General features: G+C 57.1%; 1 protein-coding gene and 2 long non-coding RNA genes across 3 annotated transcripts; all 3 read left to right on the top strand.

Annotated features, from left to right (window-relative positions):
- The first annotated feature begins 6,680 nt into the window (after nt 1–6,680).
- LOC137456748 (uncharacterized) lies at nt 6,681–9,120 on the top strand. Its single transcript, XR_010991099.1, has 2 exons — nt 6,681–7,038; nt 8,499–9,120. It is a non-coding gene; the product is annotated as an uncharacterized lncRNA (long non-coding RNA).
- A 1,763-nt stretch (nt 9,121–10,883) lies between these two features.
- LOC137456740 (uncharacterized) lies at nt 10,884–16,655 on the top strand. Its single transcript, XM_068168336.1, has 3 exons — nt 10,884–10,925; nt 12,097–13,234; nt 13,991–16,655. The coding sequence occupies exons 1-3, from the start codon at nt 10,884–10,886 to the stop codon at nt 14,056–14,058; spliced, it is 1,248 nt and encodes a 415-aa protein (XP_068024437.1). The 3' UTR covers nt 14,059–16,655.
- Nucleotides 16,656–19,084: 2,429 nt separating this feature from the next.
- Nucleotides 19,085–21,269, top strand: LOC137456721 (uncharacterized). Its single transcript, XR_010991089.1, has 2 exons — nt 19,085–19,122; nt 20,234–21,269. It is a non-coding gene; the product is annotated as an uncharacterized lncRNA (long non-coding RNA).
- The last annotated feature ends 3,152 nt before the right edge of the window (nt 21,270–24,421 follow it).

Below are 24,421 nucleotides of genomic sequence, written 5' to 3'. Positions count from 1 at the left end.
GACAGGACGACCTCACTAATGAAGAGAGATAGCCTGAGCTCTGCAGGAACCTTGAACCCAAGCAGCCAGTGCCTTCTGTGAGTACAAGCTGTCCTTGCTCAACGTGGAACTAGTTGAGAGCTGAAGCCAGACCACACCATAATTCCCTCAGCTTCCTCTTCTGCACATTAAACAGTCCCAGTTCCTTCAGCCACTCCTCGTAAGGCTTGTTATCCAGACCCCTCACCGGCTTTGTGGCCCTTCTCTGGACTCACTCTCTCACAAGGGGTGTCCTGGGGAACACCACTTGTGCCCGGCCGGCCACCGGCTGGGTTTAACTCTGTTCCCCACCGCTCTCGGGGCCCAGCCATCCATCCTGTTCTGCTGTCCAGCAGTCCCTTTGAAAAAAAATCCATCTGAAAAAAGAAGTAGCAGAGAAGGAAAGCTGAAGCTGCAAAGATTGCAATCCCCTCAGTTCTGGTTGTAGCCAGGTGGGGGTTGGTCTCTTCTCCCAGGCAAGCAGCACCAGAGCAAGAGGGCACAGTCTCAAGCTGTGCCAGGGGAGGTTTAGGCTGAATGTTAGGAAGAGGTTTACAGCTTGGCCAAAGACTCTTCTGATCCCTGTCTTCTGGTCGTGACCAGCAGCGTGCACGGGTGGCCAAGAAGGCCACTGGCAACCTGGCCAATATCAGGATCAGAGTGGCCAGCAGGAGCAGGGAGGTCATTCTGCCCCTGCACTTGGCACTGGTTAGGGCACACCTTGAGTCCCGTGTCCAGTTCTGGGCCCCTCCGTTTAAGCAAGACGTTGAGTTGCTGGAAGGTGTCCGGAGAAGGGCAACCAAGCTGGGGAGGGGTTTGGAGCACAGGCCTGTGAGGAGAGGCTGAGGGAGCTGGGGTTGCTTAGCCTGGAGAAGAGGAGGCTCAGGGGAGACCTTCTTGCTTTCTACGACTCCCTGAAGGGAGGTTGTAGCCAGGTGGGGGTTGGTCTCTTCTTCCAGGCAAGCAGCACCAGAACAAGAGGACACAGTCTCAAGCTGTGCCAGGGGAGGTTTAGGCTAGAGGTTAGGAAGAGGTTCTGCACAGAGAGAGTGATTGCCCATTGGAATGGGCTGCCCAGGGAGGTGGTGGAGTCACCATCTTTGGAGGTGTTCAGGAGGAGACTGGATAGGGTGCTTGGTTGCATGGTTTAGTTGATTAGGTGGTGTTGGATGATAGGTTGGACACGATGATCTTGAAGGTCTCTTCCAACCTGGTCCGGTCCATTCCATTCCAATCAACTAAACCACGGCACTGAGTGCCTCATCCAGTCTCTTTCTAAACACTTCCAGTGATGGTGACTCCACCACCTCCCTGGGCAGCACATTCCAAAGGCCAATCTCTCTTTCAACCTGCTCTATTCTATTCTATGAAGACCTTCTTCCTAACATCCAGGTTTAATTGGTGAGAGCAACAGACTTGGTTGCTGCCACCCGCTGCTAAGGGGTCTGAGTGGCCCCCAAATGGGGTTTGGAGGCAGGTAGAGGTTTCTTTTGGCAGGTGAAGGGGTTTTGTGGGCATCTAGAAGGGGTGTGGAGCCCCCTGAAAGGGTCTGGGATAGTGTCAGGGGGTTCTGGGCTGGTCCACCAGCGGGTCTGGGGACATTAGAAGCGTCTGGGGGTACCTAAAACGGAGCTGGGCGTATCAGATGGGGGGTTTGGGTGCCTCCAAAGGGGTTTTGTGGGCATCTAAGTTGGGGAATCTGGGGGGGTCCTGAAGGAGTTGGGGGGTTCTCCTCAAGCTATGAGCAGACACACAGACAGTTGTTAACGGACTTTCTTTGATCATTCCAGGTCTGGTGTGCTGGGACTGGCAGGATCTTCCTGAGCTGTCCACGTACAGTTTCTGTCGACACTCTTCAGCTCGTACATCCGGTTTGCTGACAGAGGGTGTGGGGTTTGTGGGGCCCGGCAGCGAGACTTTTCCAAAGAGGAGCTCTTAAGGGCAGCTCCAAGGTTAGGTTTGGAGTCTCCTGGAGTCGCACACAGAACGAGTCTCACGATTCCAGTGGTCTAATTTCATAGCTGCATTTTCTTCTCTCTGCCTAGGTGACAGGACGACCTCACTAATGAAGAGAGATAGCCTGAGCTCTGCAGGAACCTTGAACCCAAGCAGCCAGTGCCTTCTGTGAGTACAAGCTGTCCTTGCTCAACGTGGAACTAGTTGAGAGCTGAAGCCAGACCACACCATAATTCCCTCAGCTTCCTCTTCTGCACATTAAACAGTCCCAGTTCCTTCAGCCACTCCTCGTAAGGCTTGTTATCCAGACCCCTCACCGGCTTTGTGGCCCTTCTCTGGACTCACTCTCTCACAAGGGGTGTCCTGGGGAACACCACTTGTGCCCGGCCGGCCACCGGCTGGGTTTAACTCTGTTCCCCACCGCTCTCGGGGCCCAGCCATCCATCCTGTTCTGCTGTCCAGCAGTCCCTTTGAAAAAAAATCCATCTGAAAAAAGAAGTAGCAGAGAAGGAAAGCTGAAGCTGCAAAGATTGCAATCCCCTCAGTTCTGGTTGTAGCCAGGTGGGGGTTGGTCTCTTCTCCCAGGCAAGCAGCACCAGAGCAAGAGGGCACAGTCTCAAGCTGTGCCAGGGGAGGTTTAGGCTGAATGTTAGGAAGAGGTTTACAGCTTGGCCAAAGACTCTTCTGATCCCTGTCTTCTGGTCGTGACCAGCAGCGTGCACGGGTGGCCAAGAAGGCCACTGGCAACCTGGCCAATATCAGGATCAGAGTGGCCAGCAGGAGCAGGGAGGTCATTCTGCCCCTGCACTTGGCACTGGTTAGGGCACACCTTGAGTCCCGTGTCCAGTTCTGGGCCCCTCCGTTTAAGCAAGACGTTGAGTTGCTGGAAGGTGTCCGGAGAAGGGCAACCAAGCTGGGGAGGGGTTTGGAGCACAGGCCTGTGAGGAGAGGCTGAGGGAGCTGGGGTTGCTTAGCCTGGAGAAGAGGAGGCTCAGGGGAGACCTTCTTGCTTTCTACGACTCCCTGAAGGGAGGTTGTAGCCAGGTGGGGGTTGGTCTCTTCTTCCAGGCAAGCAGCACCAGAACAAGAGGACACAGTCTCAAGCTGTGCCAGGGGAGGTTTAGGCTAGAGGTTAGGAAGAGGTTCTGCACAGAGAGAGTGATTGCCCATTGGAATGGGCTGCCCAGGGAGGTGGTGGAGTCACCATCTTTGGAGGTGTTCAGGAGGAGACTGGATAGGGTGCTTGGTTGCATGGTTTAGTTGATTAGGTGGTGTTGGATGATAGGTTGGACACGATGATCTTGAAGGTCTCTTCCAACCTGGTCCGGTCCATTCCATTCCAATCAACTAAACCACGGCACTGAGTGCCTCATCCAGTCTCTTTCTAAACACTTCCAGTGATGGTGACTCCACCACCTCCCTGGGCAGCACATTCCAAAGGCCAATCTCTCTTTCAACCTGCTCTATTCTATTCTATGAAGACCTTCTTCCTAACATCCAGGTTTAATTGGTGAGAGCAACAGACTTGGTTGCTGCCACCCGCTGCTAAGGGGTCTGAGTGGCCCCCAAATGGGGTTTGGAGGCAGGTAGAGGTTTCTTTTGGCAGGTGAAGGGGTTTTGTGGGCATCTAGAAGGGGTGTGGAGCCCCCTGAAAGGGTCTGGGATAGTGTCAGGGGGTTCTGGGCTGGTCCACCAGCGGGTCTGGGGACATTAGAAGCGTCTGGGGGTACCTAAAACGGAGCTGGGCGTATCAGATGGGGGGTTTGGGTGCCTCCAAAGGGGTTTTGTGGGCATCTAAGTTGGGGAATCTGGGGGGGTCCTGAAGGAGTTGGGGGGTTCTCCTCAAGCTATGAGCAGACACACAGACAGTTGTTAACGGACTTTCTTTGATCATTCCAGGTCTGGTGTGCTGGGACTGGCAGGATCTTCCTGAGCTGTCCACGTACAGTTTCTGTCGACACTCTTCAGCTCGTACATCCGGTTTGCTGACAGAGGGTGTGGGGTTTGTGGGGCCCGGCAGCGAGACTTTTCCAAAGAGGAGCTCTTAAGGGCAGCTCCAAGGTTAGGTTTGGAGTCTCCTGGAGTCGCACACAGAACGAGTCTCACGATTCCAGTGGTCTAATTTCATAGCTGCATTTTCTTCTCTCTGCCTAGGTGACAGGACGACCTCACTAATGAAGAGAGATAGCCTGAGCTCTGCAGGAACCTTGAACCCAAGCAGCCAGTGCCTTCTGTGAGTACAAGCTGTCCTTGCTCAACGTGGAACTAGTTGAGAGCTGAAGCCAGACCACACCATAATTCCCTCAGCTTCCTCTTCTGCACATTAAACAGTCCCAGTTCCTTCAGCCACTCCTCGTAAGGCTTGTTATCCAGACCCCTCACCGGCTTTGTGGCCCTTCTCTGGACTCACTCTCTCACAAGGGGTGTCCTGGGGAACACCACTTGTGCCCGGCCGGCCACCGGCTGGGTTTAACTCTGTTCCCCACCGCTCTCGGGGCCCAGCCATCCATCCTGTTCTGCTGTCCAGCAGTCCCTTTGAAAAAAAATCCATCTGAAAAAAGAAGTAGCAGAGAAGGAAAGCTGAAGCTGCAAAGATTGCAATCCCCTCAGTTCTGGTTGTAGCCAGGTGGGGGTTGGTCTCTTCTCCCAGGCAAGCAGCACCAGAGCAAGAGGGCACAGTCTCAAGCTGTGCCAGGGGAGGTTTAGGCTGAATGTTAGGAAGAGGTTTACAGCTTGGCCAAAGACTCTTCTGATCCCTGTCTTCTGGTCGTGACCAGCAGCGTGCACGGGTGGCCAAGAAGGCCACTGGCAACCTGGCCAATATCAGGATCAGAGTGGCCAGCAGGAGCAGGGAGGTCATTCTGCCCCTGCACTTGGCACTGGTTAGGGCACACCTTGAGTCCCGTGTCCAGTTCTGGGCCCCTCCGTTTAAGCAAGACGTTGAGTTGCTGGAAGGTGTCCGGAGAAGGGCAACCAAGCTGGGGAGGGGTTTGGAGCACAGGCCTGTGAGGAGAGGCTGAGGGAGCTGGGGTTGCTTAGCCTGGAGAAGAGGAGGCTCAGGGGAGACCTTCTTGCTTTCTACGACTCCCTGAAGGGAGGTTGTAGCCAGGTGGGGGTTGGTCTCTTCTTCCAGGCAAGCAGCACCAGAACAAGAGGACACAGTCTCAAGCTGTGCCAGGGGAGGTTTAGGCTAGAGGTTAGGAAGAGGTTCTGCACAGAGAGAGTGATTGCCCATTGGAATGGGCTGCCCAGGGAGGTGGTGGAGTCACCATCTTTGGAGGTGTTCAGGAGGAGACTGGATAGGGTGCTTGGTTGCATGGTTTAGTTGATTAGGTGGTGTTGGATGATAGGTTGGACACGATGATCTTGAAGGTCTCTTCCAACCTGGTCCGGTCCATTCCATCCCATTCCAATCAACTAAACCACGGCACTGAGTGCCTCATCCAGTCTCTTTCTAAACACTTCCAGTGATGGCGACTCCACCACCTCCCTGGGCAGCACATTCCAAAGGCCAATCTCTCTTTCAACCTGCTCTATTCTATTCTATGAAGACCTTCTTCCTAACATCCAGGTTTAATTGGTGAGAGCAACAGACTTGGTTGCTGCCACCCGCTGCTAAGGGGTCTGAGTGGCCCCCAAATGGGGTTTGGAGGCAGGTAGAGGTTTCTTTTGGCAGGTGAAGGGGTTTTGTGGGCATCTAGAAGGGGTGTGGAGCCCCCTGAAAGGGTCTGGGATAGTGTCAGGGGGTTCTGGGCTGGTCCACCAGCGGGTCTGGGGACATTAGAAGCGTCTGGGGGTACCTAAAACGGAGCTGGGCGTATCAGATGGGGGGTTTGGGTGCCTCCAAAGGGGTTTTGTGGGCATCTAAGTTGGGGAATCTGGGGGGGTCCTGAAGGAGTTGGGGGGTTCTCCTCAAGCTATGAGCAGACACACAGACAGTTGTTAAGGGACTTTCTTTGATCATTCCAGGTCTGGTGTGCTGGGACTGGCAGGATCTTCCTGAGCTGTCCACGTACAGTTTCTGTCGACACTCTTCAGCTCGTACATCCGGTTTGCTGACAGAGGGTGTGGGGTTTGTGGGGCCCGGCAGCGAGAGTTTTCCAAAGAGGAGCTCTTCAGGGCAGCTCCAAGGTTAGGTTTGGATTCTCCTGGAGTCGCACACAGAACGAGTCTCACGATTCCAGTGGTCTAATTTCATAGCTGCATTTTCTTCTCTCTGCCTAGGTGACAGGACGACCTCACTAATGAAGAGAGATAGCCTGAGCTCTGCAGGAACCTTGAACCCAAGCAGCCAGTGCCTTCTGTGAGTACAAGCTGTCCTTGTTCAACGTGGAACTAGTTGAGAGCTGAAGCCAGACCATACCTTAATTCCCTCAGCTTCCTCTTCTGCACATTAAACAGTCCCAGTTCCTTCAGCCACTCCTCGTAAGGCTTGTTATCCAGACCCCTCACCGGCTTTGTGGCCCTTCTCTGGACTCACTCTCTCACAAGGGGTGTCCTGGGGAACACCACTTGTGCCCGGCCGGCCACCGGCTGGGTTTAACTCTGTTCCCCACCGCTCTCGGGGCCCGGCCATCCATCCTGTTCTGCTGTCCAGCAGTCCCTTTGAAAAAAAATCCATCTGAAAAAAGAAGTAGCAGAGAAGGAAAGTTGAAGCTGCAAAGATTGCAGTCCCCTCAGTTCTTGTGGTACCCGCTGTGAGATCCTAAGCCACCTGAACTGAGCCGGTCAGGCAGCCAAGCTAGTGCAGCAGTGTCTTCTGGAGAGTTGATAGGAGCCAGTTCTGTGGGGTTTGTTGAAGTGACTGTCCAGTCGTTCTACATGAACAATTGTCTTAGTGCTAGCAAGCAGGAGGCTCTGAAGTGTGGTACTTTGAGAGCTCCATTCATACTTGCCCTTCAGGAGGAGCCAGCTCTTTCATTGAAGGATCTTCCTGAGGTGTCCAAGTACAATTTCCGTTGACACTTTTCAGCTCTTACATCCAGGTTGCTGACAGAGGATGTTGGGTTTGAGGGCCCTGGCAGCGACAGTTTTCCAAAGAGGAGCTCTAAGGCCAGCTGCAAGGTTAGGTTTGGATTCTCCTGGGGTGCCTGTGCTTGAAAGCCCCCCAGAGGCCGTGCAGAGTGGTGCTCGCAGTAGCTCTGTGCAAGTCTGCCATGGGCTCAGGAGGCCAGTATCTAGAGAGAGGGAAGGACAGAGACACTTCTAAGACAGTTTTAAAGAAATAATTATGAGAAGAGGCAAATTAATTCTGGGGACTCATGTGATATATCTGTTTAAGAGAAAAAAAAATGAAGGAGGTTTCTGACCATAACCAGGCTGACAAAGCACAGTAATGTGGTTTCCTATGGGATTCAACTCCTCCTGTATTGCACAGGACACTTCAACAGCTGTCCTGACAAGCTCTAAGTAATGAACTTAATCCACCCTGTGCAAGCAATGGGGCAAAAGGTTACAAAATCCATGTATGCAATTGAGACGTGTTACATTGGGACGCCCAGGATACAGCTCATCAAGCTCTCCTAGTTTTTAGACGCAAGATGGAAGAAGGAAGGGGGAAGACAGAGCAGAAGGTCTATTTAAATATGAAACTCCTAGGCTGAAAGAAAAGAAAAACATTTTAAAGAGCACTCAGTGAGACTCTGTCACCAGCATAGCTAATCACAGAATCACTGAGTGTTAGGGGTTGGAAGGGACCCCAAAATAGCATCCGGTCCAACCCCTGTGCCAGTGCAGGATCACCTGGGGCAGGTTTTGAATGTCTCCAGAGACTCCACTAACTCTCTGGGCAGCCTGCTCCAGGGCTCTGGCACACACAGTGAAAAGGTTTTCCCTTCTGTTCCTGTGGAACTTCCTCCTTTTATTCGTCGGACACAGCGAAGCCGCTGGGTCGTGTTGCTGCGGCAAGGTGACCCACCCTGTAGTTGAGGGCCTGGGTCTGTGCCTTCATGGCAGCCTGTTCCCTTGGCACCCTGTCAGCTTAACAGCCCTGTACTCGGGGTCTGTGTGACGAGTTGTGGAGCCCTCCATCCCCCTTCTGTCCCCAGCAGCAGCCCAAGGTCCCTGTAAGCAGGGCTGGGGAGGCTGCTTTAGGCAGCTAACAGGAACCAACCTTGCCTGGCCCTTAGGGGGCTGAGGTCAGTCCCTGGGCTCCTGAAGAGGTGGTGTTGCGCTGCTGCCAGGAGGGCCGGCCCGTAGGTGGGGCACGGGCCAGAGCCTGTGGCTCTCTGTGGGGCTTTTTGGGAGTGCTGCTGAGGCCTCACTCTGTCCTGTTGGCATCCTTTGTCAGGGTAGCCAGATCCTAGGCCTGATGTCTATCGTTAGCTCAATCGCAGAATTTCCTCGTCTGCTGTTCCTGTCCGTAAATTTTTGCCAGTGCTTCTGTAATAAAAAGGTTTTTATTTCTCCTGTAACTTGCAAGCTGGTGACCTCCTTAGGAGCACCACTGTGTTGTTCACAAAGTTCTTTGCTGTTGCAAAGCTGGGAGAAGTGTGAGGTTCAGCTGATGAAGTTTCTCTCTTTAGAAGTGTCTGCTCAGCCGTCCTCTTCCTGGATCTCGGAGCTTTGTCTCTCCCTGTTTGCGGTGCCCCGACAAGGACTTGTGCCGACACATCCTCGGGAAGCTGAAACCACCAAAGGGTTTAATGGGTGAGAGCAAAGCTCAGCTGTGTGCTGAAGCTGCAAACCTTGCCCAGAAGGCTGTCCCCGGCTCGGGGTGATAAAAAGAACAGGAGCGTAGCCGCTCGGCTGTCTTTCCTTCTGTGATGCCACAGGGGGGTGGGCGAGGATACAGCAGAGGAGCAGTGAGGGAGGGGTGAGGGCAGCCTCCCACAAAGGCTGCTTGCAGACCTGAAATGCCAAATGTTTGAAATGCCAGGACGTTCTTGGAGGGGAGGGAAAGCCCCGGGAAAGTGTAAGAGTGAGTGTGAGGTGTTCCAGCCGAGGAACAGCGGTGCTGCTTATTGAGAGATTGCAGAAGGGCAGTGATTTGTGTGCAGAAAGGCCTTGACGTGCCCCCCCTCTGTTCTGTAGAAAGGCTTCTAGAGGAGAAAAGCACATCCTGAGCAGAGCCACGGGGGGGTGTGGGGTGTGGTTTGAAACAGAAATAGCAACTGTCTCTCAATTAAAACAGTGGATTGTCTTTCATGTGTGTGTGTGGTGTGCTGTTTTTTCATTGAATGGAAAAAGCTCTGCAGGGAGACCAGCTGATCTGCTCCCGAGGCACAGCAGCACCGGACCTGCTGAGCATTGGGGGCCTGTTAAGGAGGGTCTGCTGTCATCTGAAGTGGGCTTGGGGGTATGAAAGGGGAATTTGGGGGCATGTGAAGGGTTCTGGGAGCATCTAGAGGTGTCTGGGGACCTCTGGAGGGGCTCCTGGGTCATGTCTGGAGGGTCACGGAGGAGTGGGGGGGTCTGTGCCTCAGTGTGGTTTCGGGGTCTCTGTGTCAGGTCCCCACAGCGTGTGGGTTGCTGTGTGGCATTGCTGGAGTCTCGGTGTCCCTAGCGCCCCTGACTCTTCTGCTCACTGCTCCCACCTTGTGGGCACGGCCAGGTACTGCTTGCTGTCGCCTGCTGCCAAGGGTGTGAGTGGCCTCTGAAGGGAGGCGCAGAGAGGTATTCTGGGGCATCTAGAGGGGCTTTGTGGGCATCGAGAGGTGTCTGGCGGCCTCTGGAGGGTCTCCGGGGGGGTCTCTGGAGGGTCCTGAAGCAGCTGAGGGGGCGGGGAGTGGTGGTGTTGTGTTAGAGGTCTCTGGGGGGTTCCAGGGTTTGGGGTCCCGCAAGATTGGGGTGGTCTCACTCCGGTATTGGGTGTCCTGCAGTCCCAGGACCCCCCAGCCACATCTCCCCCGGCATCTCAAGGCGAGCTGCGAGCACCTCAAGGGCCTTAGAGGGTGAGAAAGGAGGTCTGGGGGCATGTAGACGGAAGTGAGGGCATCAAGACTCTCCCCGTGACAGCGCCTGCCCTTCCCAAGACGGCACCGCTCTCCCCGTGACAGCGCCTGCCCTTCCCAAGATGGCGTCGCCCTCTCCGTGACAGCGCCTGCCCTTCCCAAGATGGCGCCGCCCTCGCCTTCTCGGCTCCGACCTAGCCAGCGTAACTATCGTCCCCTCTGCTTTCTCCGCTCCGCATCAGCTCAGTGTAGACTCTGCTGCTCTCTGGAGTTGTTTTGTCCCTGCTGCAGGACTCTGCCACGGGTCTGGGGGTGGGCAGCAGCGAGGGGGGGGGCAAGAAACACCAGCAGCGAGGGGGGGTGGGTGTCGATTTGCCGCGGTCGGGAGCAGTCTGCTCCCAGTTCACGAGCTGTTCTCCTGTCTCTCCCAGCTCTTGCAGGCTGACCCCAATGCCCCCAGACTCGCCCAGCGATCCCAGGGTGAACCCCGCAGCACCCAGATTCGCCCAGCGATCGTCACGTGATTAGGGGCCACGCAAAGGAGGGGCGGGGAGCAGAGAAAGCGGCGGCGGCGCTGTGAGGGATAGGAAAGGGAAAGGGTGGGAAGGGAGCTAGAGGGGAGGGGGAGCGGGGAAGACCGCGCAGGTTACGTCACTGGAGGCGGGGCTTGAGGAAGGCAATAGGATGGCTATGGGGGGCGGGGCTGGAGGACTGGAGGCGGGGCTAGAGGGCGGCAATAGAATGGCTAAGGGAGGGGGCGGGAACGAGAGGGCATCTGCGTCACAAGGGGGCGGGGTTTGAGTGAAATAGGATGGCTATGGAGGGGGCGGGGAAAGGGCTGAGGGAGGTTGCAGGAGGTGGGACTGGAGGACTGGAGGCGGGGCTGGAGGGCGACAATTGGATGGCTATAGGAGGGGGCGGGGCTGGAGGAGGGCAGCAGGATGGCTATGGGGGGGCGGGGAATAGCGCAGACTATGTCACGGGGGGCGTGGCCTGAGCAGCTGGGGCAGAGAGGCGATGGCTGCTGATTACGTCAGAGCAAGGGGGCGGAGCGCCCAGGTGGGAGGGGGGAGGAGGGCACCAGGGCTGCCCCGCGCGGTGATGTCAGAGAGTGGAGTGGGGTCGGCTGCGCCACATGGGCCACGGGGAGCGCGGGAAAGGGATAACGGGAGGGGAGAGGAGGAGGAGGGGAGGGAGGGAGAGGCTGGGGGGGGGTCATTAGTGGCCACCGTAGCTCATTAGTGGCCACCCAAGCTCGATACTGGTCCAGACTCGTCCAGACTGGTCCAAACCGGTCCAGACCGGTCCAAGCCAGTCCAGACCGGTCCAAGCCGGTCCAGACCGGTCCAGACCGGTCCAAACCGGTCCAAGCCGGTCCAGACCGGTCCAGACCGGTCCAAACCGGTCCAAACCGGTCCAGACCGGTCCAAGCTGGTCCAGACCGGTCCAAGCTGGTCCAGACCGGTCCAAACCGGTCCAAGCCGGTCCAAGCCGGTCCAGACCGGTCCAAACCGGTCCAAACCGGTCCAAGCCGGTCCAGACCGGTCCAAACCGGTCCAAGCCGGTCCAAGCCGGTCCAGACCGGTCCAAACCGGTCCAAAGCGGTCCAAGCCGGTCCAGACCGGTTCAAGCCGGTCCAAGCCGGTCCAGACCGGTCCAAACCGGTCCTAACCGGTCCAAACCGGTCCAGACCGGTCCAAGCTGGTCCAGACCGGTCCAAACCGGTCCAAGCCGGTCCAGACCGGTCCAAACCGGTCCAAACCGGTCCAAGCCGGTCCAGACCGGTCCAAACCGGTCCAGACCGGTCCAAACCGGTCCAAGCCGGTCCAGACCGGTCCAAGCCGGTCCAAGCCGGTCCAGACCGGTCCAAGCCGGTCCAAACCGGTCCAAGCCGGTCCAAGCCGGTCCAGACCGGTCCAGACCGGTCCAAGCCGGTCCAGACCGGTCCAAGCCGGTCCAAGCCGGTCTGGACCGGTCCAAACCGGTCCAAACCGGTCCGGACCGGTCAAAACCGCTTGAAACTGGTCCAGACTGGTCCACACCGGTCCAAAACACTCCAGACTGGTCCAAACCGGTCCAAACCAGTCTACACTGGTCCAAACTGATCCATACTCTTCCAAACTGGTCCAAAACGGTCCAGACTGGTGCAGACTGGTCCAAACTGGTCCAGACTGGTCCAAACTGGTCCAAACCAGTCCAGACTGGTCCAAACCGGTCCAGACTGGTCTAGCCCTGGCTCCATACTGGTACATACTGGTACATACTGGTCCCCCCTCTCTTCCTCTCCCCTCCCTTCCCCTTCCTTATTCCTTTCCCGCCCTCCCCTCCCCTTTTGCCGCCCACCCCTAACCCCTTTCCCGCCTTTGCGCTTTCCCCTCCCTCCTATTGGCCGCACCGCGCCAGAAGCTCCCTCCCCCTTTTAGCTTGGTGGGGGGAGGGGGCATGGCCAGCCACCCGCCTCCACTTCACTCCCTCCCTCCCTTATTTGGGGGGGGGCGTGGCCAGCCCCCCACCTCGCTTCTTCACTGCCCTCCCTTTGTGGGTGTGGCCAGCCGCCCTCCTCCGTTTCACTCTCCCTCCCTTATTTGGGAGGGGGCGTGGCCAGCCAGTCCCATCGCAGTGCACTCCCAGTCCTTCCCATTCTCTCCCAGTTCCCTCCCATTCCCATTCCACTACACCCAGTTCCTCCCTGTCCTTTCCCACTCCCTTTCCATTACCCTTCCAGTGCCCTCCTAGTCCCTTCACTGTTCCCTACCAATTCCCTCCCAGTTTCCTCCCACTCCCTCCCAGTCCCCTCCAATTTCACTCAGGTCCTCCCAGTTCCCTCCAAGTCCCCTTCCAGTTTGACCCAGGCCCTTCCCAGTTCCTTCCCAGTCCCCTCCCATCCCTCCCATTCCCTACCACTGCCCTCCCTGTCAATCCCAGTCCACCCAAGCCCCTAACAGTCCATCCCAGTCCCTTTCATTCCCTTCCCAGTTCACTCAGTCCCATCCCAATCCCCTCCCTGTCCCTTCCCTGTCCCTTCCCAATCCCCTTACTGTCCCATCCCACTCCATCCCAGTCCCTGCCAGTCCCTCCCAGTCCATTCCCACTATGTCCCCTCCCTGTCCCTCCAAGTCCCCTACCATACTGTCCCACTCCCTTCCCAGTCCCCTCCCAGTCCCTCCCTGTTTATTCCTGTCCCTCCCAGTACCTCCCAATCCCTTCTAATCCTATCCCAGTATGGGAGGAGACCAGTAGGGACCAGGAGGCACTGGGAGACATACCTGGACCAGCTGGAGGCATTGCTGGAGCCCTGGGAGACAACTGGAAGCAGCAGGAACTCAACTGGGAGCACTGGGAACAACTGGGAGAGCACTGTGAGCACTGTGAGTATCTCCACATAACCCCCAGTGCCCCCCTCAGCCCCTCCAGACCTCCCCAAAGTCTTTCCAGAGTCTCTGAGTTCTTCCCAGTGCCATTCAGAGCCCTTCCCAGTACCTCCCAGTTAACCCTTATAGTTCTCCAGCGCCCCCTCACTCCCCCCAGTAACCCTCCCCCCCCAGATCTTTTCACAGCCTCCCAGTACCTCCCAGTGCCCCCCCAGAGCCCTTAACAGCCTCCCTGTCCTTCACAGTACTGTCCTGAGCCCTTTCCAATTCCCTCCCTGATCCATCCCACTCTATCCCAGTCCCTTCCAACTCTTTTCCCTTCCCATTCCCTTCTTAGTTCCCTCGCAATCCCCTCCCACTGGCTCCCCACTCCCCTCCCAGTCCCGTCACAGTGCACTCCCAGTCCTTCCCAGTCTCTCCCAGTTCCCTCCCATTCCCATCCCAGTACACCCAGTTCCTCCCTGTCCTTCCCCACTCCCATCCCAGTCTCTTCCCAGTGCCCCCCTAGTCCATCCCAGCCCCTCCCAGTTCCTCCCATTCCATCCCAGTCCCTTCACAGTCCCCAACCAGTCCCTTCCCCATCCCTTTCCAGTCCCCTCCCAGTTCTACCTGCACTACCTGGCAAGAGCCCTGGTGGACAATTGGAAGCAGTAGCATCCCCACTGGGAGACAACTGGGAAACAACTGGGAGCACTGGGAGCGTGACCCAGGAATTCCCAGTACCCCCCTCAGCCCCCCATTTCCCTCCCACAGCCCTTTACAGCCTCCCAGTCCATCCCATTTTCTCCTACACCTTTCCCAGTCTGGGAGGAGACTGGTAGGGGCTGGAAGTTTCTGGGAGAGTCTGGGAGCCATACCTGCAGCACCTGGAGTCAGACCTGGAGCCCTGGGAGACAACTGGAAGCAGCAGGAACCCAACTGGGACAAAAGTGGGAGACAGCTGTGAAAGTCCCCTCCCAGTCCCTGCCAGTCCCTCCCAGTCCATTCCCACTATGTCCCCTCCCTGTCCCTCCACGTCCCCTCCCACACTGTCCCACTCCCTTCCAGTCCCTCCCTGTTTATTCCTGTCCCTCCCAGTACCTCCCAATCCCTTCTAGTCCTATCCCAGTATGGGAGGAGACCAGTAGGGACCAGGAGGCACTGGGAGACATGCCTGGACCAGCTGGAGGCATTGCTGGAGCCCTGGGACACAACTGGAAGCAGCGGGAACCCAACTGGGAGCACTAGGGGTCCCTGGGAGGAACTGGGAGACAACTGGGAGAGCACTGGGAGTATCTCCCCATGACCCCCAGTGCCCCCCTGAGCCCCTCCAGACCGCCCCAAAGTCTTTCCACAGTCTGAGTTCTTCCCAGTGCCATTCAGAGCCCTTCCCAGTACCTCCCAGTTAACCCTTAGACTTCCCCAGTGCCCCCTCACTCCCCCCACAGTAACCCTCCCCTCCCAGAGTCCTTTCACAGCCTCCCAGTACTCCCCACTACCTCCCAGTACCTTCCAGTAACCCCCAGTGCCCCCCTGAGCCCTCCCAGTTCCACCGAGGAAGTCCTTCCACAGCCTCCCAGTGACCCTCTGTACCCCACTGAGCATCCCCAATTCCCCCCCAGAGTCCTTCCACAGTCTCCCAGTCCTTCCCACTACTGTCCTGAGCCCCTCCCAGTGCCTCCCAGTCCTTTCCCAGTCTGGGAGGAGGCTGGCAGGGGCTGAGAGGCACTGGGAGGGACTGGGAGGGACTGGGAGCCATACCTGCAGCACCTGGAGTCAGTTCTGGAGCCCTGGGATACAACTGGAAGGATCAGGAACCTAACTGGGAGCACTGGGAGGAACTGGGAGACAACTGGGAGAGCACTGGGAGCACTGTGAGTATCTCCCCATAACCCCCAGTGACCCCTTCACCCCCTGCAGACTGCCCCAAAGTCTCTCCACAGTCTCTGAGTTTTTCCCAGTGCCATTCAGAGCCCTTCCCAGTACCTCCCAGTTAACCCTTATAGTTCTCCAGTGCCCCCTCACTCCCCCCCAGTAACTCTCCACCCCCAGAGTCCTTCCACAGCCTCCCAGTACCTTCTAGTACTTCCCAGTAACCCCCAGTTCCTCCTAGTACCTCCCAGTCTCACATAATCAACCAGGTTTGAAGAGACCTCAGATCTCATCAATTCCCTCCTATGTCTGCATCCCTATCCCCTCCTCACAATTAAACCATGGCTCCAGGTGCCACATCCAGTTCTTTTTTGGAACACCTCCAGGGATGGGGACTCCACCACCTCCCTGGGCAGCACATTCCAATGGCCAGTTCCTCTTTCTGGGATGAACTTTGTCCTCACCTCTAGCTTAAACCTTCCCTGGCACAGCCTGAGACTGTGTCCTCTTGTTCTGGTACTGGGTGCCTGGGTGAACAGACCAAACCCTACCTGGCTACAATCTGCCCTCAGGTAGTTGTAGAGAGCAAGAAGGTCTCCCCTGAGCCTCCTCTTCTCCAGGCTAAGCAACCCCAGCTCCCTCAGCCTTGCCTCACAGGGCTATGCTCCAGACCCCTCCCCAGCTTTGTTGCCCTTCTCTGGACACCTTCCAGCATCTCAACATCTTTCCTAAACTGAGGGGCCCAGGAACTGGACCCAGAACTCAAGGTGTGGCCTGACCAGTGCTGAGCACAGGGTAGAATGACCTCCCTGCTCCTGCTGGCCACACTGTTCCTGATGCAGGCCAGGATGTATTTGGCCTTCTTGGCCACCTGGGCACACTGCTGGCTCATGTTCAGCTGGTGTCAACCAGCACCCTCAGGTCCCTTTCTGCCTGGTTCCTCTCCAGCTAGTCTGACCCCAGCCTGTAGCAATGCCTGGGGTTGTTGTGGTAATGTGTAGAACCTGGCACTTGGATGTGTTCAATATCATGCCCTTGGACTCTGCCTGGAGGAAAGCAGAAAGTATGTATGGAAGGTTTCAGGACAGGAAAGAACAACAGGCTGCTGACGACGGAAGAATGGTCTGATGATAAAGAAGAGCTGACTGCAGTAAACAGCCTGAAGCGCGAGACAGAAGGACGCTCGCCTCCGTGCTGGAGAAGCTCAACCTGATATGGGATGAAGATAATAATGGAGAGCTGCATATCAAAGGAGAAAACTCAATTAGCAGCAGTGGTGCAAGAATGCCAGGGAATTGCTTAGCCTGCTTGATTTTTCCTACATACACTGCTTGTTCTGTACCACTAAACAATTCCTGCTTTACCAACCAGGGAGTCCATGCATGCTTTCCAAACTCTGCCCATCTGTCCAGCCTGTCAGGGTCCCTCTGCTGAGCTCTCCTACCTTCCAGCAGATCAACTCCTGCCCCCAGCTTGGTGTCATCTGCAAAGTTATTGATGATGGACTCGATCCCCTCATCCAGATCATCAATAAAGATATTGAACAGGATGGGACCCAGCACTGATCCCTGGGGGACACCACTAGTGCCCGGCTGCCAGCTGCATGTGGCACCATTCACCACCACTCTCTGGGCCCAGGACTCCAGCCAGTTCCTAACCCAGCACAGAGTGCTCCTGTCCAGGATGTGGGCTGTCAGCTCAGCCAGGTGGTTGTTGTGGCAGACAGTGTCAAAGGCCTTGCTGAAGTCCGGGCAGACTACATCCACAGCCTTCCCAACACCTACCAGGCAGTCACCTGGGCATAGAAGGAGATCAGGTTGGTGAGGCAGGACCTGCCCCTCCCACCAAATCTTTGCTGGCTGGGCCTGAGCCCTTGCCCATCCTGCAGGTTTGCTGTGATTGCCCCCAGGACGATCTGCTCCATAGTCTTGCCAGGCACTGAGGTCAGGCTTACAGGCCTGGAGTTCCCAGGTTCTTCCCTCCAGCCCTTCTCGTGAATGGCATCACACTGGCAGCTTCCAGCCACCTGGGACCTCTGTGGTCATGCAGGACTGGTGGCAAATGTTGGACAGTGGCTTGGAGCTCATCTGCCAGAGCTCTCTGCCCTGGGATGGATCCCATCTGGTGCCATAGACTTGTGAGGGTCCCAGTGGTATCCCAGTCCCTCCCAGTTCTTTCCCAGTCCTTCTCAGTCACCCCTAGTCCTTCCAACTTCCATCCCAGTTCCTCCCGTTTCCTTCCCATTCCCTCCCATTCCCTTTGGAATTCCTCACAGTCCCTCCCATTCCTCTCCCGGTCCTTCCCAATCTCCTTCCAGTCCCTTCCCAGTCTCTCCCAGTCCCTTCTCAGTCCTGTCCCCATCCCCATCCCTCCCAATCCTCTCCCAGTCTCCTCCCAGTCCCATCCCAGTCACTCCCAGTCCCCTCCCAGTCTCTCCTAGTCCTTTCCCAGTTCCTCTCAATCCCTCCCAGTCTCCTTCTCATCTTGCAGCGTGGCAGATTTCCCGGAGTGGGAAAGCAGAGCCGCGCTCTCTTTGGTCAGTACAGTTTAGGTGGGAAGTGCTTCCACTGGCTCCATTGGTCCAGATCACCCCAGTTTGGGCTCTGTTTACTTTGGGGCCATTTGGGCCCATTTAGGGTCCTCTTTGGGACTTTTTTTCCCAGTTGTTCCCAGTCCCTTCCAGTTCCTTCGGAGCTCTCTCACAGTTCTCCCCAGTGCCTCCCACTTGAGCCTCCACTACCTCTTAGTCTCTACCAGTTTCCTCCCAGTTTTCTTTCAGTCTCTGACAGTTTCCTCCTCCTTCCCTCCCAGATTCCACCTCGTGCCCTCCCAGTCCCTCCCAGTTTCTTCCCAGTCGCTTCCAGTTCTCTGCCAGTCCTTTGGTGGGAGGAAACTGTTGGGACCGGGAGGGCACCGGGAGGAGGCCATTACTGTGTAGTTTGGTAATACTGACGGCTGCAGCTGGTGCTGAGCTAAACAGAATGATCACAGAAGGCTTTTGCTCTGAAGCCAGAGCTGCCTGCTGGCGGAACGAACGTTTTTCTGACAGCTCTTGGAGGAACATTTCTGTACAGGTGTTCCCCAGGGCTCCTCAGCTGCTCAGAACTCAACGTGTTGTCTTGGAGGGGAATAAAACCCATGGAAAGCTGAGCGTGAGGTGACAAAGCAGGCGCCGCCTCCCCCAGCGCGGCGCCGCCTCCCCCAGCGCGGCGCCGCCTCCCCCAGCGCGGCGCCGCCTCCCCCAGCGCGGCGCCGCCTCCCCCAGCGCGGCGCCGCCTCCCCCAGCGCGGCGCCGCCTCCCCCAGCGCGGCGCCGCCTCCCCCAGCGCGGCGCCGCCTCCCCCAGCGCGGCGCCGCCTCCCCCAGCGCGGCGCCGCCTCCCCCAGCGCGGCGCCGCCTCCCCCAGCGCGGCGCCGCCTCCCCCAGCGCGGCGCCGCCTCCCCCAGCGCGGCGCCGCCTCCCCCAGCGCGGCGCCGCCTCCCCCAGCGCGGCGCCGCCTCCCCCAGCGCGGCGCCGCCTCCCCCAGCGCGGCGCCGCCTCCCCCAGCGCGGCGCCGCCTCCCCCAGCGCGGCGCCGCCTCCCCCAGCGCGGCGCCGCCTCCCCCAGCGCGGCGCCGCCTCCCCCAGCGCGGCGCCGCCTCCCCCAGCGCGGCGCCGCCTCCCCCAGCGCGGCGCCGCCTCCCCCAGCGCGGCGCCGCCTCCCCCAGCGCGGCGCCGCCTCCCCCAGCGCGGCGCCGCCTCCCCCAGCGCGGCGCCGCCTCCCCCAGCGCGGCGCCGCCTCCCCCAGCGCGGCGCCGCCTCCCCCAGCGCGGCGCCGCCTCCCCCAGCGCGGCGCCGCCTCCCCCAGCGCGGCGCCGCCTCCCCCAGCGCGGCGCCGCCTCCCCCAGCGCGGCGCCGCCTCCCCCAGCGCGGCGCCGCCTCCCCCAGCGCGGCGCCGCCTCCCCCAGCGCGATAAAAAGCGGGGCAGCCCCTCAGCTGTCTCTCTTTCCTTCCATGATACCACATGGGGGTGGGTCATGATGCAGGAGAGGAGCAGGTGAGTGAGGGGCGGGGGATGCTGCCCAAAAAAGCTGCCTGAATGCTCTCAGAGGGGATGAAAACCATGAAAAAAATGTGTTAGTGTGAGGTATTCCAGCAGAGAAAAAGCTGTGCTCTTAATCGAGAGATTGCAGAACAGTAGTAATGTGGATGCAAAAAGGCTTTGAAATGACTCTTATTTGCAAACTAAAAAACCCCACAAGACACACAAAAGAAACATCACTGGTTTTATTTTTAGTTTCTTAATTTGAATGGGAAGTCAAGGGGAATATAGAGGCATGTGGGGACCAATGGAAGGTCTCCTGTGGGTATTTTAGTCGGATGGTTAGGGTTAGTTGTGGTGGTGGGGGGAAAGCTTTGCAGTAGTGGCCTTTGTGGCGGGGGTCCAAATAACCCTAAATATCCAACTAATCATTTGGGAGACTCTCCAGAGGCCCTCCTGATTCCTCTATGTGCCCCCAAATTCCCCTTTGATACCCCCAGGTGCACCTTAGGTGCCAACCGATCCCCTTAAGAGGGGTGGCAACACTGACCAGTTAGGGGCTTCTCTTGCCCCTGTGTGTGGGGAGCAGCTGAGTGCGGCCCTCTTTGAAGGTTTTTCCATTTGTATTGAAAACTAAGAAACAAAAAGAAAAAAACCCCAAAGAAACAAAGAAGGGCAACCCCCCCTCCCGTGACAGACAAAAAGGAAGGTCTACTGTTTTTATGTGATACATGTTGTATTTATGCTTTGAAACCCTGTTTTGCTCTCCCTAGAATTTGCTTTTACATTCCAGAAGCTCTCCTGTTTAAGTGGATGTAGAAGAATAGTATGATGTGGGAAGATGTTTTGGGATAGCTTTGGAAGACTATGGGGAAGATTTGCCTTTGCTCGAGTCAGAGAAAGCTATGTTTTGCCTTTGACTCTGAGAGTAATGTAAACACTTTGGAACCGAAGGAGAGAAACTGGGCAGAGTTTGGTTGGACGTGTTAAAATAGTTTTGTTGTTACGACCTACTGTATGCCTTAATTACACGTATGCCAGTAGAAAATGCCCAACTGAGATGTGCCACGTGTGCCTTCTGATTAGACTATATAACTTTGCTGTATAATGTAATAAATGTCTTCAGCTGCTTACATCTGGTCCAGAAAGCACTGCTCGAAGTAATTAAAACATCAATACTACACCAAATGGTCACCCCGGACAGAGGTAAGTGACTGGGGAAACTGAGGGTCGGTGCCTCCTGTTGATGAGCACGTATGGGTAATCAAAGAACAAAAGAAGATAACTTGATACTCAGAGTCATTTACTTACATCTTGGAGGGAAAAAAAAGGGCAACAATGTAGAATGAAAAGACATGGGTGCGGGGAGGGATGGCGGCAACAAAAGTAAACAAAATTGTTACATCTTCCCTTACAACACAGGGACTAATTAAAGATTCTTTAGATCAATTAGCAGAGCATTATAAAGCTGTTACAATAGTAATGCCATTTCACCAGAACAAAGCTCTTCTTTGACATCTACGCCCCCCAGCCCCTCTCCCCCACCATGGCCACTAAGCTCACCTGCACCCCTGAAGCTGCAGTCACTGGCACCTGGCCAATAGCAACAGCAGCCCACTCCCCCCCTGCTGCTGGACACCCCCCCACTAACTCTTAAAAGTTTTTTCCATGTGTTTTAATTGTGGACAGAAGGGACACTTTAGGCAAAAAGCATGACTTGGGAGAAGATGACTGTCCTAGAAGCCTGTAAGAAACACTGATTGCCAGATACTTTTGTGTACTTTAGGAACTGCTGCTGTAAGTTGTATGCACTGACATCCAGCAATATGGAGTGAGAAGAGACAGTGGCATCTGCTACAAGCACCTCGAGTTTTAGGCTCAAAAACATCAATGTAGCTCAAAATTGCTGCTATTACCTCCTATGGAAGTCTCCATGCCTTCAGGGAATCCTACATTTGACCTGGAGGCTGCCTGGAAGGGCAGCTGGTGTGAATTCGGTGGCTTCCTCCCCACCCCCCTTTTGCCCCCCCCTCTTTGTCCTTATGGTGCCTTTGCTAGCCGGCCGCCTCCCCCCCCCCCCCCCTTTCTCCCCCCCGTTCTGATAACCTCTCTAGTCTGTGAAAGTTGTGTTCTGATTTAAAGCAACAATGATTATTTCATTATTTCTGATTGTGATGTGTTTTAGAGATTTATTTTTGTTTTTAATAGTTGTTTTACCTGTAAGCATAATGAATAGTAAGTATTTAGTATTTATAAGTATTAAGTAATTAGTGATTGTACTAAGGTACTAAGGTGTTAGGATAAGAGTTTGATATAGGGATATTATAGAATGAGATTTTTGTTTCTTTGTATTCAAAATCGTTTTAAGAGAAGCATTATATATATTAAAAAAAAAAAAGATGCATATTTTATAACAGGTTGGATGTGTTAAAATAGTTTTATTGCAACCTATTGTATGCCTTAATTACACGTATGCCAGCAGAAAATGCCCATTTGAGATGTGCCACGTGTGCCTTCTGATTAGACTATATGACTTTGCTGTATAATGTAATAAATGTCTTCAGCTGCTTACATCTGGCCCAGAAAGCACTGCTCGAAGTAAAACCTCTATACTACAGTGTTAATTGGTAAGAAGGGAGGCTTTGAAATGGGGTATGTGCAGTGTGTATCTATCATATGCAAAGAGTGGCTTTTTAAAACGTATCGATTTTGTTGTCGATTGGTTGTTTTTTATGTGAATGGAAAACCCTCTGAACAGAGGCTGGCTGAGCCTGATAGGAAAAATTAACCGTTCTGTATAAAATAAGAATTAACATGGGAAAAGATTAACCTTTTATATAACCTTCGGCGGCTCGGCTGGGCTCGGCTCCCTTCGGCGGCTCGGCTGGGCTCGGCTCCCTTCGGCGGCTCGGCTGGGCTCGGCTCCCTTCGGCGGCTCGGCTGGGCTCGGCTCCCTTCGGCGGCTCGGCTGGGCTCGGCTCCCTTCGGCGGCTCGGCTGGGCTCGGCTCCCTTCGGCGGCTCGGCTGGGCTCGGCTCCCTTCGGCGGCTCGGCTGGGCTCGGCTCCCTTCGGCGGCTCGGCTGGGCTCGGCTCCCTTCGGCTCCTCGGCTGGGCTCGGCTCCCTTCGGCTCCTCGGCTGGGCTCGGCTCCCTTCGGCGCCTCGGCTCGGCTCGGCTCCCTTCGGCGCCTCGGCTCGGCTCGGCTCCCTTCGGCGCCTCGGCTCGGCTCGGCTCCCTTCGGCGCCTCGGCTCGGCTCGGCTCCCTTCGGCGCCTCGGCTCGGCTCGGCTCCCTTCGGCGCCTCGGCTCGGCTCGGCTCCCTTCGGCGCCTCGGCTCGGCTCGGCTCCCTTCGGCGCCTCGGCTCGGCTCGGCTCCCTTCGGCGCCTCGGCTCGGCTCGGCTCCCTTCGGCGCCTCGGCTCGGCTCGGCTCCCTTCGGCGCCTCGGCTCGGCTCCCTTCGGCGCCTCGGCTCGGCTCCCTTCGGCGCCTCGGCTCGGCTCGGCTCCCTTCGGCGCCTCGGCTCGGCTCGGCTCCCTTCGGCGCCTCGGCTCGGCTCGGCTCCCTTCGGCGCCTCGGCTCGGCTCGGCTCCCTTCGGCGCCTCGGCTCGGCTCGGCTCCCTTCGGCGCCTCGGCTCGGCTCGGCTCCCTTCGGCGCCTCGGCTCGGCTCGGCTCCCTTCGGCGCCTCGGCTCGGCTCGGCTCCCTTCGGCGCCTCGGCTCGGCTCGGCTCCCTTCGGCGCCTCGGCTCGGCTCGGCTCCCTTCGGCGCCTGCCCTTCCCAAGATGGCGCCGCCCTCCCCGTGACGGCGCCTGCCCTTCCCAAGATGGCGCCGCCCTCCCCGTGACGGCGCCTGCCCTTCCCAAGATGGCGCCGCCCTCCCCGTGACGGCGCCTGCCCTTCCCAAGATGGCGCCGCCCTCCCCGTGACGGCGCCTGCCCTTCCCAAGATGGCGCCGCCCTCGCCCCCTCGGCTCTGACCTAGCCAGCGTAACCCTCATCCCCTCTGCTTTCTCCGCTCCGCATCATCTCAGTGTAGACTCTGCTGCTCTCTGGAGTTGTTTTGTCCCTGCTGCAGGACTCTGCCACGGGTCAGGGGGTGGGCAGCAGCGAAGGGGGGGTGGGGGTGGGTGTCGATTTGCCGCGGTCGGGAGCAGTCTGCTCCCAGTTCACGAGCTGTTCTCCTGTCTCTCCCAGCTCTTGCAGGCTGACCCCAATGCCCCCAGACTCGCCCAGCGATCCCAGGGTGAACCCAGCGCCTCCCAGTCTCTGCCAGTGCTCCCGGGAACTGCAAAATCCCTCTCCAGTCCTCCCAGGAACGCAGTGAGTGACCTCCTGTCCCACGCGGTGCTGCCAGTAAAACCTCTCTGATCCCATTCTCGGTGACCTCGCAGCAACAACAGTGCTCCCAGGAACTCCAAGATCTCCCTCAAGGGCTCCCAGTACTGCAATGTGTTCTCCCAGTCCCCCCCAGTATTTCCCAGTCCCTTCCCAGTTTGTCCCTGTCCCTCCCAGCTTGTCCCAGTCTGTAACAATCGCTTTGCTATCCCTACCAAGTCCCTTCCCTCACTGTCCCAGTCCCTTCCCAGTCCATTCCCAGTTTCATTCCCAGTCCTTTCCCACTGCATCCCAGTCCCTTCGCAGTACTCTCCCATTCCCAGCCAAGTCCCTTCCCAGTTCCCTTCCAGTCCCTCCCAATTTCTCCCACTACCTCCCAATTCTTCTTAGTCCCTTGCCAGTCCCCTCCAGGTCCTTTCCAGTCCATCCCATTCCCACCCAGTCCCTTCTCCGTCCTATCCCAGTCCATCCCACTCCATCCCGGGCCCTCCCAGTCCCTTCCCATTCCCTTCCCAGTTCCCTCCCATTCCATCCCAGTCCTTCCCAGTCTCTCCCCCCCCATTCCTGTCCATCCCAGCCCCTCCCATTCCCTCCCCGTCCCCTCCCAGTCCACCCAGTGCCCTCCCAGTCATTCCCAGTTCCTCCCATTCCCTCTCAGTCCCCTCCTGGTCCATTCCCAGTGCCCTCCCAGTCCCTCCCAGTGCCCTCCCATTTCACTCGGGTCCTCCCACTTCCGTCCAAGTCCGCTCCCAGTGTGTCCCAGTCCCTTCCCAGTTTGTCCCAGTCCCTTCCCACTCCCCTCTTTGTCCATTCCTTGTTACTTCCCAGTTCCCTTCCAGTCCCCTCCCAGTTTGTCCCAGTCCCCTCCCTGTCCATTCCTTGTCCCTTCCCAGTTCCCTTCCTGTCCCTTCCCAGTTTGTCCCAGTCGCTTCCCAGTTCCCTCCAAGTCCCCTCCCAGTTAGTTCCAGGCCCTTCCCAGTCCC

Source organism: Melanerpes formicivorus, unplaced genomic scaffold, assembly GCF_026170545.1.
Source record: "Melanerpes formicivorus ecotype bairdi unplaced genomic scaffold, bMelFor1.0.p_v2 SCAF_135, whole genome shotgun sequence".
In the NCBI taxonomy this organism is placed as follows: Eukaryota; Metazoa; Chordata; class Aves; order Piciformes; family Picidae; genus Melanerpes; species Melanerpes formicivorus.
This window is presented reverse-complemented; position numbering and strand designations above follow the sequence as displayed.